The sequence below is a fragment of the Anopheles gambiae genome, chromosome 2 (assembly GCF_943734735.2).
Source record: "Anopheles gambiae chromosome 2, idAnoGambNW_F1_1, whole genome shotgun sequence".
NCBI classification, from domain to species: Eukaryota; Metazoa; Arthropoda; class Insecta; order Diptera; family Culicidae; genus Anopheles; species Anopheles gambiae.
In genome coordinates this window covers 76512661-76532569 of record NC_064601.1, presented here as the reverse complement: position 1 = coordinate 76532569, position 19909 = coordinate 76512661, and the positions used below count along the sequence as shown (strand labels likewise).

General features: G+C 45.8%; 1 protein-coding gene across 1 annotated transcript in view; it reads right to left on the bottom strand.

Moving 5' to 3' along the window:
* Nucleotides 1-815: 815 nt before the first annotated feature.
* The window catches only part of LOC1275837 (homeobox protein araucan), a 60939-nt gene continuing 41845 nt past the window's right edge, over nucleotides 816-19909 (bottom strand). The window contains exons 3-5 of the mRNA XM_315118.5: nucleotides 16931-17037; nucleotides 4234-4541; nucleotides 816-4068 (exon numbers count right to left, since the gene is read on the bottom strand). Coding sequence (XP_315118.4) covers nucleotides 3263-4068; nucleotides 4234-4541; nucleotides 16931-17037 — 1221 coding nt within the window. The 3' untranslated portion in view covers nucleotides 816-3262. The remainder of the gene's footprint in view (nucleotides 4069-4233; nucleotides 4542-16930; nucleotides 17038-19909) is intronic.

The following is a 19909-nucleotide window of genomic DNA, read 5'->3' as shown; positions in this document are numbered from 1 at the left end:
ACCAGCTCTGCCAGGTTAACCTATAGGGAGCGCAAAGGTGTACCGCAAAGGGGACCGAAGTTGATAGAGATTGAATTTCGTACGTTTGAATTTTCCATCCACTTCTCACTGTTTGGCGGCTTCTAGTACCCCTCTGGACGGGGAGATGCGGGGACAATAAGCGACGATATTGGAAGGCTTCAGATTGACGTTTCTTTTTTAGAAACTGGGAGCAAGCGGGGGTAAAAATACAAGACACACTCAGTATAACATGAACAACAACTAAACTCCAACCGCGCATGAGGACGTCAATCGGTTGACATACTCCTTGATTACTTCAATGCCCTCGTCGTCGATGTGTGTGTTTGTGTGCCTGTGTACGCAAGAGTTTTGCCGTTGAAGGGTTGTTCGGATTCCAATGCTTTGCTAAAACAAGCGACCTCATCTACTTCACTTGTCGGTCGGCTGTAGGACGACTATATGATGACCGAATGCACACGAGTACACGACTTGTCATCATAAATCATCAGTTTGAAGTCATAATTTTCGTCTCCGCGTTTCAAAGCAATTTCAGCGCGATAGGGGCATCATCCGCTTCGGCTACCGTGCGACCCGCCGATCCAGACTGTGGAAGACTTACCGTCCAATGTTGGTATATATTTTTAGGTTATTTGTAGCTGTAAATATCTACATTGGATGAGAACGTGGTTGACGAAATTTTTCGATGGTTTACAGTGCTCAAACTAGTTCGTTTAGAGCTACTTGATCTATTGTAATGTGATATTTTATTTCATGCATTTAGTTTACTAACAAAAAAAGAAGGTTCAAATACGTCATTTCACTTTTAGTTTTATATCATTCAGTTTTATTTTCGGTTTTGTTTATTGCAACTAGTAACATTACGTTGGTTTCATTTTACTGCTTTTACCACCCGTCGTATCGTTTCACGGATTTATCGTTCGTTAAATTTTCCACCAATCGGGTTGCTTTGTTTGCATTACTATTAGCACTACTTATTACTTCCTTTTTTGCCATGCGTTTTGCTTACCGACGTCATTACAATAATAATTTACAGTACAATTACGACTATTGCCATTATTACAATGATATATTTATAGTATTTATAAACTTTCGGTTCACCGTACGGCCGCTGCCACGCTGGTGATTTTTTCTACACCCTTGTCTTGCTCCTTATGTTGGATGACTTTCCTCTACTGTTTCCGCTTCATCCATTGCAATTTTTTGAATGTTTGGTTCACCACAGATGCAATTTTCCTTTTTATTGTGTAGCATACCGTTTCTTTTGTTACGAAACGTGACACAAACACTTGCGCTGGGTTTAGCTACGCTTGCTTCATCTCTCATCTCACCGGTTCCATGATCCGTTTTGCCGAAACGAAACTACAAACACTTCCTTGCACCCGGCAAACCCGGCACGGTTGTACCAAGCATAAAGGTTGCAAAAATAAATAGCAAAATTTAAATATTTAACTAACGAGGGATGATCATAGGTTTTGGAACACTCATCTATTACGGTACTTTTATACAAGTTTTTACACAAACACACACATCATGCTATGTAACGTTTTACTACCTCCCTCAATACCATGGCTATGTAAAACCATGCTCGGAGCCACGACGATTGAGGCTGCACAAAAGCGAAACGTAAATACTGACCCGCGGCAATTGCGATGGCGTATTGTATAGTGTGTGGGAAGCACAAAATGAACGCGTGAATCCTGATAATGAACAATGATATGTTTCAGTCAATCTTTACTAGCGTGCGTTGTCACTTTTCTTTTTTGGTAATGAGAAATGAGAAATATACAAACAAGAAAGAAAAAGAAAGAAAAAAAAACGATACAACAACTAGTTAATGAACGCCTATCGAATCGATATATCCGCACGATGCAATGGCAGAGTGAAATGTAAATGTGAGCCTGCACTCACGAACCAGACCGCTAACACTGATCGTCGCACTACTCGTGACAGCTCTAGAGACAATTAATAAAGCCATTTACGAAGGAATATTTAAGCATAGGCTCGCCGTTCCATCGTTTAGAAACAGCGTGAGTCAGCCTTTTCTAGATTTTGCACAAAACTTCACTCAACAAATCTACCACACCCCACACGGCTACCTCAAATATCCCGCTTATCAAATAATATTTAATACAATTTAATATCACATACACTAGTTTTGCTCGATCTGGGCCATTTTTTTACTATTGAGTGAGTATGTGTGTGAGGGTGTAGGTAAAAGAAGAAAGAGGCAAATACATCATGATGTATCTGCATACCATCTTCGATTGCAGTTAACCTATACGTACAAATCTATCCACTATGTACAACGGTGTAGTTAGCTGTTTTCCTTGCCTGATTAGTATCTGATTGGATCCTTGGTTTATGATTGTTTTGGTGGTAAAATCTCTCTATGGTGCAGGACACCACTCGGCGCTGTAGTGGAGGCAGAGAACAACGATGGTAAGAGAGTAAACAAATGCAAATGAATGGAACAAATCGTTTGAAGGAGCTGTTAGCTATGATTGAACAACATTTTGTGAAAAATCGATTCAACTTAAGAAAGAACGAATGGCTCCATTTAATTCGATACAAATGAAAAAAATCGTCAACCTGATGACGGCATGATTAATTTGTTTCATCTGCGCCTGAATGCTTAAATAATCCGCCTCTTTCATTGCAAGAGATCAAGACGAGAGAACGTGCAATGAGGCGTAGTGGAGAGCGATGAACTTTTTGTTGTTGTTGCTGTTGCTTATGTTGACCGAGTAGAAAAGAACAGTCTGTTTGTTTACTTTCTGTTACCCTGGGTCACATTTCTAAGACATTTTCTTCCTAACCTCTCGGTTTACAACTGCCAAATCAGAAAGGGAAGCGCCCTACATTGCTTCACTCCCCGCGCGCAGTTCATTTATCATGCTGAGCTTTCGTTTACTTTTTTTCTCTCTCTATGGTTTGCTTCCGTTTACAAGAATGGATCGACGCTCAATCGCACTCATTTATTGTCCAATTTCATTAAATTGTGTTTTTTTTGTGTGTGTCTGTGTATGTTAGTATTTGTTTTTTCCGTATTCGCATCGGCAACCCACTAACTGAACCGTGTAATTCTGTTTTCCAAAGGCGTTTTACTTTTCTAGATGGACAACTTGGTTCAATGCTAAGCGGTAGTTAGTCGCCCTGCCCTGCTGTTGTTACTTGGGGGTTTGGGGGTTTTGGTAAATGGGTTTTGTGTTCAGCACTCTTACACTTACTTGATCGCCAACGGTCAAGGTTTGGCGCTGTTGGCCAGCACGTTGATCAGCTTCACCTCGTTCGGTCCCGTACCGGACGGGAGCGACACGGACGTGGGCGTCAGGTTTTCCGGCCCATTGCTGGAGGTGCTCGAGGCAGGCGATGCACCGGGCGGCGGTGCCGTGTGCGGGTGCTGCTGCTGGTGGAGGTGGTGGTTGGCGGTGGTGAGGCTGAGCGGTGCGAACGGAGGTCCGCTGCCGGAGGCTTTCGTTATTAGTGGGCTGATGCTCACCGGCAGACCGTTGTGGGCACCGATCGTGGCTCCGAACGTGCGCTGGTACGACTCGAGCAGGGACACTTCGGGCGAACCGGGCGCAAGATGGTGCCCGTACAGGTTTCGGTAGAAGTCGGGCCGCATGTACGGGTGGTGGTGCAGCGGATTGAGCCCTCGGCCGGCGAGCGGGGTCACGGGCATCTTGCCGGGCGATGGGTACCCGCCGGCCGTCGGTGAGGAGGAGTCGGAATCTTTGCTCTCCTTGCTGGCCATATCGGCCAGTGACCAGATGCGTGGTTTTGTGCTGGGGTTGGTGCTGCCGCTGGGGGTGTGGTTGACGTCGGGCGGGGTGGAGATGGCGGGCCTCAGGTGGGGCGGGAAGTTGGAGGGATGCAGCAGCGGATGGTGGTGGTGACCGGGAACGCCCCGGTCGTAGATGTCGGGCGAGTTGGGACCGCTGCCATTGCGGGATCCGTTCCACTCACTGCCGCCCGGGCGATCGAGCATGTCTAACCGTGACGGCCGATCGCCATCTTCACTCGAACCGGTGCCAGAATCTTTGGAATCTGTACATGAGTAAAATTAAACAGAATAGTAATACAGTGAGTATCGGGCAAGACTCTTTGTTTGAGTATATGCTGTTAAGATTATTACAACACACAGACGGTTATTTTGAAGGACGCCTATCGACGGACAAAACCATACTGCACGTTTCTGCACAAAACACTCACCTAGTATTTCCTTATCGTCTTTTAAGCTCTTGTTGTCGTCGTCGTCATCATCCAGATTGACATCATCGTCCTCGACGCGGTTGCGCGGTTCCCAGGTCATCTTGTTTTCCTTTTTCAATCGCCTCCGGGCATTGGCGAACCAGGTGGATACCTGCGTGAGCGTCATCTTGGTGATGATCGCCAGCATGATTTTCTCGCCTTTGGTCGGGTAGGGGTTCTTTTTGTGCTCGTTCAGCCAAGCTTTCAGCGTGCTCGTCGTTTCCCGTGTAGCATTTTTTCTCCGTGCTCCATTTAGATCCATGCCGTACCTAGTGGGTGAAATAAATGAAATAATACGGAAAGGGTTTTGATTAGCCACAAGGGTTTTTTTCAGCACGAGCTTAATTCAATTGTAAAGAGATTATTTCAAAGACATGATTTTAATGGGTCGTAAGTAACGCCCTAACAAATCGTTCCGAACCCACAATCTACCAAAATCACTGCTAAACTTTTATCCCTGTGAAGCAGACTTTCGCATCGCTGTGGTCCTTATGACCGTCTGTGGTAAATAATAACTTTAATAGCTTCTCATCCCTGGAGTTCACTGACACTAGGTAGCTCTCTCCACGGGCGATAGCGAATCACATAGATGGATGAAAGAGTATGCCGTATCGGTCATTTGAAAACCACATAGTACTTTGAAGCAGCCGGTGTCCATAATTCGATCCTTGCATCACCCAAACGAAAAACCATAAAGCTGTGGTTTTGTTTGCATTAGAAGGTTCGTTGGGACGGTCCCGTTGCAGCACATACTTTTCACCGTACGATCATTTGTTGTTCCCCTCCAGACCACAAACAAAAACTTTTGTCCCAAAAAAAATGCTTCTCACCGTTTCCGGGGTGCTTCAAAAGATGTCTACCACCCCCCCAAAAAAGGGTGTGCAATAAAAAGACATCACAGCGCTGAACGCTAACGACAGAGACACACTACTGGTGGCGTTTTGCCATTTGCGCTCGAAAAACCTGCCGAAAATCCATCCATAAGCTGTACGAAGTGAGCGAGTTGCAATTAAAATCGCCATGAATAGTCATCAGAACCGCCATGGCTGAGAACGTCTGCGTGTGTTTGTCTGTATGTTGTATGGGTGTTTTGTTCGTATGTGGCTGAACTGTGGGTAAACGTCCCGACATCCCGGCCGGCTCATGTACCATAGCTGGGCAGCGTTTGGAGTACAGACAGCGGGCGTGGGTTGTTCGCATATTGTGCAACGAGCATTTAAACATGATGATTTTCGCCGATCTGTTCGTTCGGTTCAAAACCAATGCAACATGGCCTTCCCTTCTGGTGGAGTTTTTGTTACATCTTCGTTTTTTCCCCCTTCGCAAGAATCGCCAGGATATGGCAAAACGCCAAGATTCGCGGACGTCTGACATGGTGGAATATTGCGGTTCCGCGTCGAAGCAAAACACCGTGTTATCTTTTGGCTTAACAAGCGTTTGTTTCTTTAAGTTCGTGTGATGTTGTTTTGATTTCTCGATGCGTTTTGTTTTTGGCTTTGATTCGCTGCTGGGACTGGTGCTCGGTGGAAGGACCCATGTTTAATACGGCGAGTACGCGCGGTTATCAGACAACTTTTATCGATTTTCCATTTTCTCATTTTAAGCAACTAGCAAACGGCAAAGTCCTTTCCCTTGATGGAAAGCTGGACGGATGAACGTGAGTGATGTCGTCTGCTTTCCTACCCTCACCGATGGACGGCACCAGTGCGCTGTGGTTACAATATCCTTCTGCTTCGTTTCGCATGTACCGTAGGACGACCGAAAAGCAAACAGCATGTTTTGTAAATCGATGTCTTCCTCATGTGAGGGCCATGTACAGACAAAATAAAAAAAAAACACGGCGCTTTACACGAACAACCAACGTCTTGGCTAATGTTGGTACCGGACATCCACCTCACGTTGGACTGTTCATTAAGACGCCTAACCGCATTGGAGGGAGGCATCGATTAACAAACGAAAATTGGCAGAAAGTGAATAAAATAAACGGCCAAGTTGCTGGTTGGCGATTGCAGTCCGACGTCATCGTATCAGTTTCATCTACGGCTCCGAGGGGCTTTGCGAGCTTACCCTACGGTTGACGCCATGTTTTACAAGCAGCGCCGACTCGCCATTACTTATGGCTTCCTCCATATTGGGGCGAGCCGAATTCACTTGCGCAAAGCGAAAGCGCCATACGCTGTATACGCGCAAACCACAAGCTTGATTTGATTCTCGACATTGAGGAGAACATTTAAGCAATTATCAGAATCATGCAGTTGGTTCGCCGATGGTTTGGGTTGGTCGGTTACTGTGGCTGTGCGCGCGTTTTCCTCCACAGCGCTGGCAGTACAGTTAGTGAGCCATGAAATATGTACTCCGCCCGACATGGTGCTGATGTTCAGAAATCAGACACAGGAAAGGAATATAGTGCTGGCAAACAAAGCAACGTTTGTTGAACTGGATGGGGCTGGATACGAAAGACGAAAGTTGGGTTTGTCTTTTTGTGTTGTTTTACGCGCCATTCATGCGTGCCGTGCCGTTGTACGATGTCACGATCAAGCCTGCCCCGATGACTTCAGATTGATCCTCCCCGCTTTCGTACAATGAGTTCTCTTATTCGCTTAATCGTCTCACTAACATGCCAACTCTTTGTGTGAGATTGGCGAAAATTTGCATGTGCCGGGTAGTTGAACCCATGCCCCAAGGCTGCTCTTATCGCTTTTCTTGCCTGAATAAGAGCTCTCTTTTCATTTAATAAAAATATAATTAATGGTAATTATTGTGCGGGCATGCTTTCCTTCCTGCAAACTGAGCTTAGCAAACATTTGCATGCAAGGCGTGATAGTTTAGCAGCATCTCCGACTCCAACAACATGCTATGTTGAGTGCTGCGAGAGATCCCGCTCGCTCTGAATGGGGATGAAAAATAGCCCTCCATTCCACCCGGCCAGGTCACATGTTTCTGGCAGTGAAATGGAGCGTAACATCGGCTGCTAATGCCCGTGACGTACGGCGGATTGCGTCGTAAAAACCTCAACCCATTAAGCTGCAGTAGTACTTCCCGGGAAGGGTACTGCTACTCGCAAAACAAGACATCATGGAATGTGTAGTGAAGATGTTTAGCAACCGGCGTGTCGCTTAAAGAGCGTAACGAAATTAATAGCAATGGTGTCTATTGCTGTACTAGACAGTCACACGCATACACACACACACACACACACACACACACACACACACACACACACACACACACACACACACACACACACACACACACACACACACACACACACACACACACACACACAAGCCGGTGAACGAGAGTGAGAGTGTGCGATTATTGTCTTGCGAGCGATGAATTTAAATTGCACACTTTGAATCGGGAGCCGCAAGAAGCGTTAGGCATAAATTTCCCAGCGCATTCCGCATTGATGGTGTGACATTATAATGAAATCTTTTGACACTGCGGTCGGGCAGGGAATTACAAGAGCTTAACGAGCAAATTGGGAGCACGAAAGAGATGTTTGTATGCGTTTTTTTGGAAAGCTGCCTTCAAAGTAGATGAGTAAATTTGAGCAAAATTAACCGAACAATATGCAACTTCCCGCAACTTCCCGACCCACAGCTTCCTGGAGGTGTCGCTGCAACCATGCAAAAACAAACAAAATCACTCAAAACACAATTGTACGACATCCTGCGCTCGTGTCACTGCCGTTTTTGATACATCGCTTCCTTCCCCGAGGGTGGCCAAAGTGAACGTGCCCATATATATATATACACTCTTTGCTGCGAGCCCACGGACCGAATGCAAACGTGGTGAATATGCTTTTACGCGATCGGTACCGGACGAATAGGGTGGACGGGCGAACGATCGATTTCGATTGCGTGAGGCATCGGTTTTGGACCGTGCGACATTGTTCTGCGCGGTGGAACATATTTATTAAAACATTATAAATGGTCATCTTCCTGTCACGCTCGATAATTTGTATTATTTTATGTCCACGGTTCGGTCTCAATCACGGTCTTCGACTTCAACCTTCTCCTTGCCCCGGAGTCTACGTGTTGTTCGGGGTTCATTCATTTCCATGTACGTCTTTCGGTTTTTTGATATTCAGTTCGGATGATTCGTTTTACTCACGACTGGTGGAATGTGTTGTGCCCTCCCGAGGATTGTTCTCCGTGAGGATCGCTGTTATTTCCCGTTTTCGATACGAAGCACCCGTTTTTTTTTATTGTGTATTACTGGTGAGCATGATTGGAAATCAACTCAATTCTGTGCACGGTGCTTCGTAAATCAATAATAAGGCACGTTTGCTAGCGCTTGTCTGGTCACACCTAAGCAGCTTGACCCACAAACGGAATTTAGAACGAGCACCAGCAGACGAATATGATATGTTTCATAGGTTGAGAAAACGAAAAAGAACGAAGTATCAAAAAATGCCATTCCCGATTGCCGGTGGCTTAAATTGTATGTAAACTTTCTCTAGCGCGCGTCTTCTACCACTTAGTATGGACTCCCTGGAGGCATTTTATGACACTCATAATAGGTGCTGTTATGAGCTTTGATGAGCGCTTGCTTGCGATGGAACAGGTAGCGCACAGACCAAAGCTAGCTTACGATACGCGATGGGGTTTTGAATAATTCTATGGTGAATTCTTCACCGCGTAGAAAACACGATAAGGAATCGTTTAAACGGCAAACAAATGTCACTCAAACTTGGACACCAGTCAGTCGCGTAAAGGGAACGACGGATTGTTCCGCTCGCGACATCTAATGATTGAATGCTTCTTTTACGCCTGCCCTGGATGTACCCGGTTTCCCCATCCTTTCTTGATGTGCATCAATTTTCAATAAAATACACACACACACACAGACAGACACATCCCAATCATGTTCATTAATATTCACTAACCGATCTTACCGATTCCGCTAAAAACTCGGCGTGACCGTTTGGCCTGTGTGTGTGCGAGTGTTTTTTTTTTCGCGGGAAGAGATCGTGAGTAAAAACGGAGTTTAAAAAGCAAACCGAAATCGAATTGAAAAATCTGCCGCAACTCGTTCGAAAATCACCACTCAAACAGATGACAATCGTCGTCATAAACTTGTCAGTCGAAGCGCGCGTTGCGTGCAGCCTGTTTTGTTACGCAGAGGGCTTGCCGGGGCTGTAGGGTTTCTTTTGCGCCGTGTTTCTGTTGCTCTGTACAATGAGCGACACGAACACGGACGGAGGAGCCGTCCGTCGGTAAGTTAATTGTTAATCAATTGAATTATTAGTAATACATTACCGCAAGTCGTTGTCGTATTTGGCCAAAGTCGATGAAACCATCGATGGAATTGAACGCATCGGAATGCTAGGCGGCCTTGAATGGAAGGGATGCCTTTGCTTTCTGTTTTGTTGTTTGCTGCTAGCTGTGTGTGTGCGTGTGTTTTATTTTTTTTTAAACGGGAAACAGCTTGTAGCGACACACTTGAATAATTAGTATTGCTATATGCCTGCAGGGTAATCGTATGCGTCGAATTCTGTGCCGATGCGTGAACGACTCATTATCAATCCAAACGCTCACTGGTGAAACGAATGGAATTGACATTTTGAGGTTCGTCTGAGGTATCGCCAAAGTAACGTAATGCTGTGAGGATCGATTGCATCCATAAAGATCGAGTGCGTACCTTATGTGTTTTCTGACCAGTAACAATGGATGTTTAAGCATTGCGTTAGCTTCCTGGACGGCTGTTAAGACTCCATCAGAACATTTAAAAATACATCCATAAGCAGGCAAATGATTTTGAATAAATGTTAAAGATGACTTCCAACGCAAGGGAAATATTAATTCATCAACATAACGCAACGGCTTACCATGGTTAACCATCACCCTTTTTGATGCTAGTTAACGCTTTACGAGGCTGCCGAAGCGTCCGAGATCCCTAGTCATTTCCATTTGATGATCGCTGATTGTGCGTGTTTGGTTGAGGCGCGGTTTTCATCCTACTTCCATTTTACGACCGAGCAGTAAATGAAAACCCTTTTCGTTCTACCAGCAAATGACCGTATCATGAAGCTGATGAGGACGTCGATTGGTACGATAATGTATTAATGGGGATGTCGGGGGCCTCCAACGAAATTCTTACGGCCGGTGCCATAAAACTCGCCTTTACGTACGAGCCGCGATAGTTTGATGATCAGCGGAAGCTCAATCAACCGTTGGGGGTTAAATGCTACAAAGTTAAACAAAACAAGGCACACTAAAACTTGGGCTCGTTGGTTGTCGGTTTTTTTGAGAGGGGTATTTTTTAAGCAGCAATCACCCGTGATGTGGTGTATTAATTATCTAAAATCATAACAGCTGGTCGTGATCGTGTAAAATGTGCCCACAAATGGGCTGACCTCGAGATTAGAGTGCACCACAAAATAAACAAAAAAAAAAACCCCAATCAATCTTCAGCGTCGGCGTCGTTCAGTGTTTCAAATTCAATAAAGTAATTGATTAATGTGAAGCGATATCCGCAAATTAGTATTCAGCCATGTCGGTTTCGCGCTTATTGCTCTCAAACAACGACACAACAGGCCGCCCATCAAACAGATCGTTCCTCATAATTTAGCTTTCAGTCCGTGTCCTTGCACACACATACTTGCAACAGGCAGTGGAGCAATTTGCATCTAGTCACATTTTTGCCAATTAAACCGCTTGACTTTGGGCGACACGAGCGAAGCCGGGACGAACGTGGGTCTTCTCGTGCGTCGAGGTGAACTAAACACTGTCCCCCGGACACTTTGTCAACCCGGACGGAGGACGGTGGGCGCTGGAGGAGCCCGGTCCGAAAGATGGCGCGGGGACGACCAATATGTAGGCCTTTCCTTTTAAATTAATACATATTACTTAATAAAGTGTACAAATTAATAGTGACTCGACGGCGGTGACATCGTGTGGCCGTCGTCGTCGTCTGGGGCATCGCCGGGAACGCAACGCATTTGCATTTCACGTTCGGTACAGGATAATGAACATGCCGATTTTATGGCACCGTCAGCGAATGCCAACCATCATGGCCAGTGGTGCATTTGCCCATCTGCCTCCATCTGACGACCGGCGGGATGATGGGGCGGTTTGAAGCTTTCGAAGGAAATTCATCGTCCCGATTGCAACGGTGCGATCGCGATGAACGATCACTGAACTGTGCAAGGTGTTGACAATTTATATCGTTGTAAATTTTGCCTGTCCGCGCTGTGTAACCTCCAGCTGCACTAGGGCAATGGTTGATTGCCGTATGGTCGTGGATTGCACTTTTGCCCGGTGCACTCGCGACCGGGTTACAGTGGGGCGGCGGTAGGGCACGTGGGTACGCAAATGGGCGGCGGAATAAATATTCAAACGCTACTACTGATAAAAGAGATAAATTACGCCAATTCAGCCGTTTGGAGTGTCCGGTTGGTAGTGATTGCATGATTTATCGGTCGTCGCCGGTTGTGCTGCATGTGGCTTCACTGATCGATGTGAAGAAGCGTTATCTTGCCGCTGCGTTCCGGCACAAAGACAAAGCGAGAAAAAGGAAGAAAAAAAATCCATACATCTCGCAACCACCGCGAGGGCTCTCCATTTGGCACCACTGCACTGTGGCTGTGGCTTAATGGACGCAAATCGACAGCATGCACTGCAAGTCAATCATTCTCTACCGTTCGATTTGGATGGAGGTTGGAAATCCGCCACCAGACGGTGGCCTAGCTGTGTATGAATTTATCATTTTGCACCTATACGCTTAACCCATTTGGATGCGCTTATCTAACGCTTGGAAACCGTGCACTAATGGTCAACGGACCATAATTCTTCTTCGTCTGACTCGGTGGCATGAGTCATCAGTTTCCAAATCGTTTCCTGCGGAAGCCTAGTGTCCTGCTTCTAAACAAAAAAGTATATAAATAAATAAACGAAAGCACTTGCCGAATGGTGACAAATGAACGGAAATGGTTGAGAGATTCTGGGATTGCGTCAACAGTAAATCTCGTACACGCCAAACGCTTGATTGACTTTTGATGGAAAATAATGGCGTATAGCAATTATTCGCCATACGAAGTGCGAAGAACGAAGAACGATACGTGAAATGGACGACCCATACTACGGGTTCAATTTTTGCAGTAGTATGGAGATTTGTATTTGAATAGGAATCTACACAAAAAACAGGATTGAAATTTTGGACTGAAAATTGAACGCAAGTATCGAAAATGGTTCCTTTACAAATCGTTCGACACGTCGATTGCGAGTTTCGATCGTCCAAATGTGGCTCCATGAAAAAGAGCTAAAAAATTCATTAAACAAGAAAATGGCATTTTTGGTAGCGTTGCAAAAAATGACAGATGCTCGAGTGAAGCACAACCAAAAACAACGAACAACGGTAGGATGAAATGATGCAATGGAAATTGTCGAATTAAAATTGGGGTGTGATTTTATTCATTTTTTGTTCAATCATTTCCTTCCGTTTCGATGGTAATTTCGAAGACCGTTTTCACCTCACAAGGCCATGTAATGTTCCATGTAAATGTGCTATTACTGTTAGCAGTGTGCCGTAACGAACCAATATGCTTTAAATAAAGGGATATATACAATATAAATAAACACATGCATACGTGCAAAATCCATTCCTCGCAATCTCACCCTGTGTTTGGGGCATGGATTATCTAGTGAGAATGCATTCATAATGATGCTGGTTCAGTTCAATAGGGTTGTACGTTTGCCGTATGCGATGAGAATCTGCAAATGTGTCTCCAGTCCGTCATGTAATCCTGATTAAAAAGAAACGAAGAACTGCATGACGAATCGGAATCCTTCTGGTACGTCATTGGCATCGTTGCCGATTTTATATGTGGCTGATCTTGTTTTTTGCAGGATACCGATTTTTGTTTTGGGCAACATGCCTGTTTCGTTACTTCACGGTTACCGGAGAATACATGAGATGTAAATTAAAAAGCAAGCTCGTTTACGGATAATCAATGAACGATGTAATCCAATCGAACGGTAGAATGGAAGAAAGGAGTTGCCTAAATTCTTAATGAACTGCAACCGAAGTGAGGTAGTCTGAGCAGCAGCTGCAACAGCACTGTACCAGCTGACTGTATTTCAGCAAAAAGCAGACTGTCGATATAGCTAAAAGACAGAAACATTTATGCAGGAAGTAAATTTATGATAAATACTTTCAGGTAGATATGGATTTGAAACATATTTTCAAATGTTAGAGCTCACGGAATTAAGATCCATTAAGTGATTTGATCTTTCGTACACAAACGTGAACATGTTTTGAATGTTTTCACTGTTGTGTATTATTTTTCAATTTCCACTACGCTCATTGACAAGTTGAAGAATTAGTCACCATGTTCCGTGTAAAAGGGGCAGGTGTGTTGCTGAGCTCAAAAATGGACTCTAGAAAAAAGAAACACTTACACGAAACATCCCTTATTCCGCACCTTCGAGGTGCTCAGCCCCTCTCCATTACGAAGCGATAGCATCGTGGAAAGATCTCTCGACTAGATAAATCTTCCTTTTGTTCCCGTGTGGTTCTTCACTTCACCTCCGCACTATGCGCTCAGGCAGCCCGCGAGTTGGGTTAGATTGATTTATTCTCTGCTCGGCAAAACGCTGGCCGCAATAGCCACCAGTTTGGGTTTCAATTCATTAGCGGTTGACGGGCGCGCGCGCATCGTGACACGAAAAACACTAGCCAGCCAACCAACTGCAACCTGCTCTATCGGGTTGCGTTGTGCCTTTTTCGGGCAGGGGGCAACCCCGTAGCTAAGGTAGGTGTTGCTGTCGTAAGGTTCGTTTCCGGTTTGGACGGCTTCGCGGTCGTCACCTTTTTTTGTGTCTTCCCATTTTCAGCGAGATCGCCATCGGACCACACCGATGGGATGGATTTAAGCGGATCTGATCCCGCTGAACCGCTCGCCGACAGCCGACCGCACTGTCTTCATTTCACGCCCTTATCAGAAGTGACCCGCTTGACAGGCGGGTTCTTCGTGCTTCGTGAAAAATTGAAGAGCGTTCAGCCAGGCACCGCTTGGTTCATGCGATCAGTCACATCAGGTTAGGGAGGTTGAATGGAAGGAAATGCTGGATCTTATCAGGGATTTAGATGATAGACACCGGGCACGATGGATGCTACAGCGGCTTGGTCGAAGAGTACGTCTAAACGTCGAAGCGTCACTTTTTGTCTCTGAAGGCAAACCTCCAATCGGTAGCATCGTTCAGATGGCCATCTTGAGCCAATCTTAAAACCACACGTTTTGCGGCAACTCGGAGTAAAAAGTCCAACCACACTGACAATTGTTTCACTTTGGTTTGTGTGTTTCGGAGGGAAATTGTTCATATGCCGGAAGTCGTGGAACAGTTACTGTGAAGCATTGTGCAATTATGAAACTCGCCAAGAAGCGTCAAAGTTATATTATAATCAGTTAGAAAATTGGAAGCAATGAAGCAAAGAAAAAAAACAGGCACAGCCATGGGACGGGGCTTTGTCTCATTTTGATTTCATCCACATAACAACCATCCATTCATTTACCAATCTTATTATGGATCAAACACGATTCACGATAGCTCATTTTGCATCGTGCCTCTTTCGGGGGTTTTGTTTTCTACACTGTGTAATGTTTCCATTCCCTTACCTAACACACATCGCACCACGTTTGTTAAACATACAAACCCTTTCCTCAGCCCGTGATATGTTGCCTGTGCGAAACAATAGTCCAGTCGGCGCACTAACGCCTGACATGTGGCCAACCCGTGCCCTGGTGTCAATACCGCAACTGCGAAAGCGATACAATATTACCAGGAATTGACATGGAACGGAATAATAAATTGGCGTAATAAACGCATCAATAATTCATATGCACCGCTACCGTCGGAAAAATGACGGAGTGTATTTTTTTTTCTTCTCTTCAGTTCGGCCATTATTCGCTCAAAAAGAAAGTCATTGGTATTGTCGCACTAGCAAACATGTGTATGATCCTCTGTCGGAGGGCACCAGTGACTTGTGTGACGCAGGGGCATTATAACGAAATGAAGCGACTCAAGTATCAAAACGAACAGTACATTAACACCGAGCTTGGCAAAAGAGGCACCCTTAGCTGCCCAAAAAGAAATAACGAACGCAAGAAGATTGCTGCACTGGCCACATTTGGCTACATGGGAGAGGTTGGTGTGCAATGTTTTAATTAAATGAAAACATTTGCTGCATAATTAAGATGCGCTGGTTGTACTTCTACGTTCGGTGTTTGTTGATCTGGGTTGGTGGGGCGGTTGGTTGAAGCTATAATTAATGACTGTCATGATGTGTTAATCTAACAGAGGATTACACAGAGCCGTACAATTTCCTCGAGCATTTTGTGAGGGTGATTTTTAAACAAATGTGTTTCCACTGCCGACTGCCACTGCTCAACAGTGGCCATTGCGTGGACGCAGCCATAAGCGGTGGCAAATTGCACCGCTATCTTCATAAAGCACCTAACGTTGCACCGCGCTACGATACAGTAGCAATCGCACTTCAAAAAGCAACTCGTGTATTAAGACAAATCGCAAAGTCAACTTTGCAAGGGCGGCGGTCTGTTTGATTTCGGAAGCAACAACACAAAACGAGCGGAAAATCGGTAAATCACTCATCGCTTGCCAGTGACCAGAGGTGCGGATGTCGTGCGTGAGAGCAACGGGACAGGGGACGCAGTGGCGACTGATAAACAGTTTGTTTGCCGAACAAGTGTTTGTTTTAAGTCCGTCTTAAGTCAAAGGGCGTCAAGGCGGTAGCGCTCAGAAAATCAATCACTAATTTATCGAAGCTTGCACCCGCTGGCCCGTCCTTCCGCTGTGGACAAGCTGTTTGCGCTATGATTGCGGTGTTTTCTTTTCCGTTACCGCAACCCGAACGGCCACGGTCAGGCCGACCGACACTCGCAAGCTCTCGAGATGCCGTAAAGAATAAACGTACGAAACAGACAGCACCGACCGCATCGCACGTCCGCTTCATAAAAGTGTCCACCGATACCGCAGAGTGTTAGCTGATCAAAGGGATTTGGTTGGTTCGGATTTGGCCTGCAGCTAGCTGAAAACATAACGTTACTCTGTTCACATCACACACGTGCACTTCCTTCACCGGCGGGGGAGGCGGGAGTCGTCGTAAATTTGTCATCAACGGGTTTTGGCGGCAGCAATTGCTTAGAAGTTTGTCACATGAAAGCAAACACCGCACGTACTGATGGCGTGTGCGTGTGCACCATCGACGCAGTTGAAGGTGATGAAAACGACACCGGAATGATGGGTGCCCCGTTCGCTCCTGAACGGCGTAGAATATGTAATTCCTAACCTAATTAATCAACTTTACCAAGACTGCTTTTGACGACCAGGAAAAGAGGAAAAAAGCGGCTCTTGCAGCCACAAGACAAGTCAGGTTGTTGTGGCTCGGAGGAATAGCAAAACACATGTTTCTTGGTCGTGTTCTTTGGTGTGAAAGATTAACGAGAGACTAATTCTTGGCGTTGGCTGTTTATCCACCCAACAAGCTGTCAAGTTTTTGCACCTTTGTTCATGAGGTTCACACACATACACTCGAACGCATTTCATGTCGCTTAAACTCGTCCACCCACAAGGACGACCCAGATAATATACTCGCGTAATAATAGAGCGGATTTGGCTAGGCAGAGGATACTTACGAGTTGAAGGGATAGCCGAACGCCGCATCGTAGGGATGGTAGACGGAAGGATAAGGCCACGGAGCGCCACCAGCGGCAAGGTTTTCCTTCAGATCGATACCTGCAGCCTGTTGTGAAGAATGAAGAACGAAAAATCGATTAATTTTTGCTGTAACTGACAAGCTGGCTTTACTAGCATTATGTAAAAATAGAATAAAACGCAACACTGCTCTACATTTTCCTATGATTAATGGTTTTCTGCGCAAAAATACTCGACAGTGAGCAAATCACGAGCACGATGCTCTCTCGTATCATACGGGTACAGATCCGACAACCGACTTCGGAGGCGCCTTGATAACTGGAACCAAGTAACCTCCACCAACGGATCACTAATTGTGGAGCAATGGTTGCGGATTCAGTAGGACACCCTAATTATTGTTATTTATGTTTGCCACCGGTTTTCGTGGAGCCAGCCATTATCAAAAGACAGAAGCGCCACGGCACGGACGGATGACGCCAGCCAATTAAAATCACACTTGGTGTTTTTATGCGGCGGGCGCGCGTGTAACCTATTCGGCTAGGCATTTTGACAGGCCGGAGCGTGGACGCTTTTTTATATTTTCACTCTTCGTAGCTGTACATTCCATCACATCAGCGGTTCCGTGGCGCCCCAAAGTGCGGGAAGCAACACCGAAACATATGTGTTCGTGGGTCGACACTGATAGTGAGATGCCGACATTCGGCAGGTCAGCGAGGTCGTACATGATAGATTGACACTTCGCCGGAACATCGAGCAACCTTCGAATGCTCCCCATCGCCAGGAGATCGTGCCGCTTATCGCACAAAACCCACCAGACGTCACTGTAGGATGCGCCAGAGCGTTGATTCAGTCAGACCAGTCGGTCCAGTCGGCTGTAGTGGTTGCTGTAACGTTTACACTGAATCTGACACGTAATTAATTTTATTGAAAACAAATTACGAACATGCAGCTTCGCTGGAGCAGCGAAGGGACACACACATACCGGGACAATTCCTACACGATCACGATTGGCGTGTAGCGTGGTGATAGTGGGGTCCGGATTGCGAATTACTGCGAGGGATCAATAACAAAAAATACGGCAATAATTCAAACGAGTGGCAGTATTTGTTATGCCATGTATACTGTTGTCATTGTATCGCTGGTTTCTCCCGCCCGATGGATGATCGCGTCTATTTGCGTGCCCTGTACGGCCCGATAAGGCGGGCGCGAGGGGTAGGGGAGTGTTATAGTTTCGTTCGCGATTAGGGCATGCACGGTGGGCATCGCTTTTGCTTCTAAACCCTCGGTGGTCTTTGGCTGCAAATGCGTGTACCGAGCTGTTTCTTATTGTGATTACTAAATAACGCATTTGCCGGTATGTGTGCTGCTGTCGCCGCCGCGTTCGTAGGGGTCAGGCGGGATTACAGTAGCCTTGTGTTACAGTAACCTCGCGCACGGGCACGCTCTAACACGATGACGCGTTCTGTCACCTTAGGCACTATAGATTAAAGCAGGAAGGTAAAAAGTGCTTAAGTTGTTCAAATGAAACATGCTTGGATGTCAAATGATGCTAAACAATAATGCACTAATGAACAATATAATTGTAGTTGCAATAGATCCTTAAACGTGCAATAGATCCTTAAACGGCGAGGAACAGCAATGTTACAACGTGCGCATTATCCAACAATCACGACTTGTGTGTTTGCATTGGTACGCGTGCAACTAGAAAAGCATCCTCGCACAAATAAACGAATCCAGGCAGGGTACGACTACAGTGCAATCATTCATAATTTTACAAATAAGAAAGTAAACACAAACAGTAAGTCGGCAAGACGAAAAAAGTATAGCCCACACAAGGGAAGGCAAAGGTTCGGAATTTGTATTATTCCTTATATTTTGCTCTCTTTCTTTTCCCCGTCCCTGGAGGGTTATGATAGTTTGCAGCATAAACACTCACATTACTGCAAACGACTAGCACTGTAAGATCCCCTCCTCTCCATTCCCTTTTTGGTGTACGTGACTTTGGAGGCTAAACAAACCATGGTGCCTGCTACCAGAAATCCAGTGCGGCATATTTTTGCTAAAATTTCTGTAGCAGCCGAGGTTCCAGCTTCAGCAGCGCCGTAAGATGTTTGATCGATTGGCCACAGATCTTGGGCATGATCGTACGGCCGCTCCATAGAAACAGATCACGCTCGGTACGGCGAAGCAATTGTGGCTGACGCTGCACGTTGCAAACAGTTTATGTTATTGTATGAGGCGAACCGTGTTCGAACAGGCCATATTATGTTAGCGTACTTTACAATACAAACAACCACCACCGGTGGTCAACGATTAAGCCGATCGAGAGCGTCGTCTGGAGTCTGTGGATCTACCGCGTCGTTTTCCAGCGATACGTTGCCGTTCCCTCAGCCCTTCCTGGCTTGCCCCTAGGAGCCACCCTAAGCAATCGCGCCCAAAGACCTCACAAGACGACGAACGCGAAATGTTTGTTTGATTGTTATACAGCTCGGGGGGTTGGGTTTTTTTCCGCCACTGCTCTATAGTAGTAGTTACCCCGATCCGCAACGAAAGCTTCTTACATACACACTCACACACACATCCGGGAGAGTGAAGTGGACGCAATTGAAGCATAAAACAATTGTCATTTGACCATGTCCTTGGGCGGTGGGATTTTATCGCTTGCTCCCTTCTAGCGTTCAGATGCATCACAGCCCCAATGGAACAATGCAATACCGTGGAGGCTCCTGGGTGGAAGCAAAAAACTACACACTAGCCCTTAATAACAGGCGCCAAGCAGATGGATGAGATGGGAAGGATGGAAAGGAGTACCAGGCAAATGAAGTCATAAAACTCTACACCGCACACCACGCACCACGGACCACCGTCATCATCGTAAACAGGTTGTAAACGCTAAGCATATTACCGTGCATTTTGAGGCTCCTCACTTTGAGCACCATAAACCGAACAATCTTTCGTTT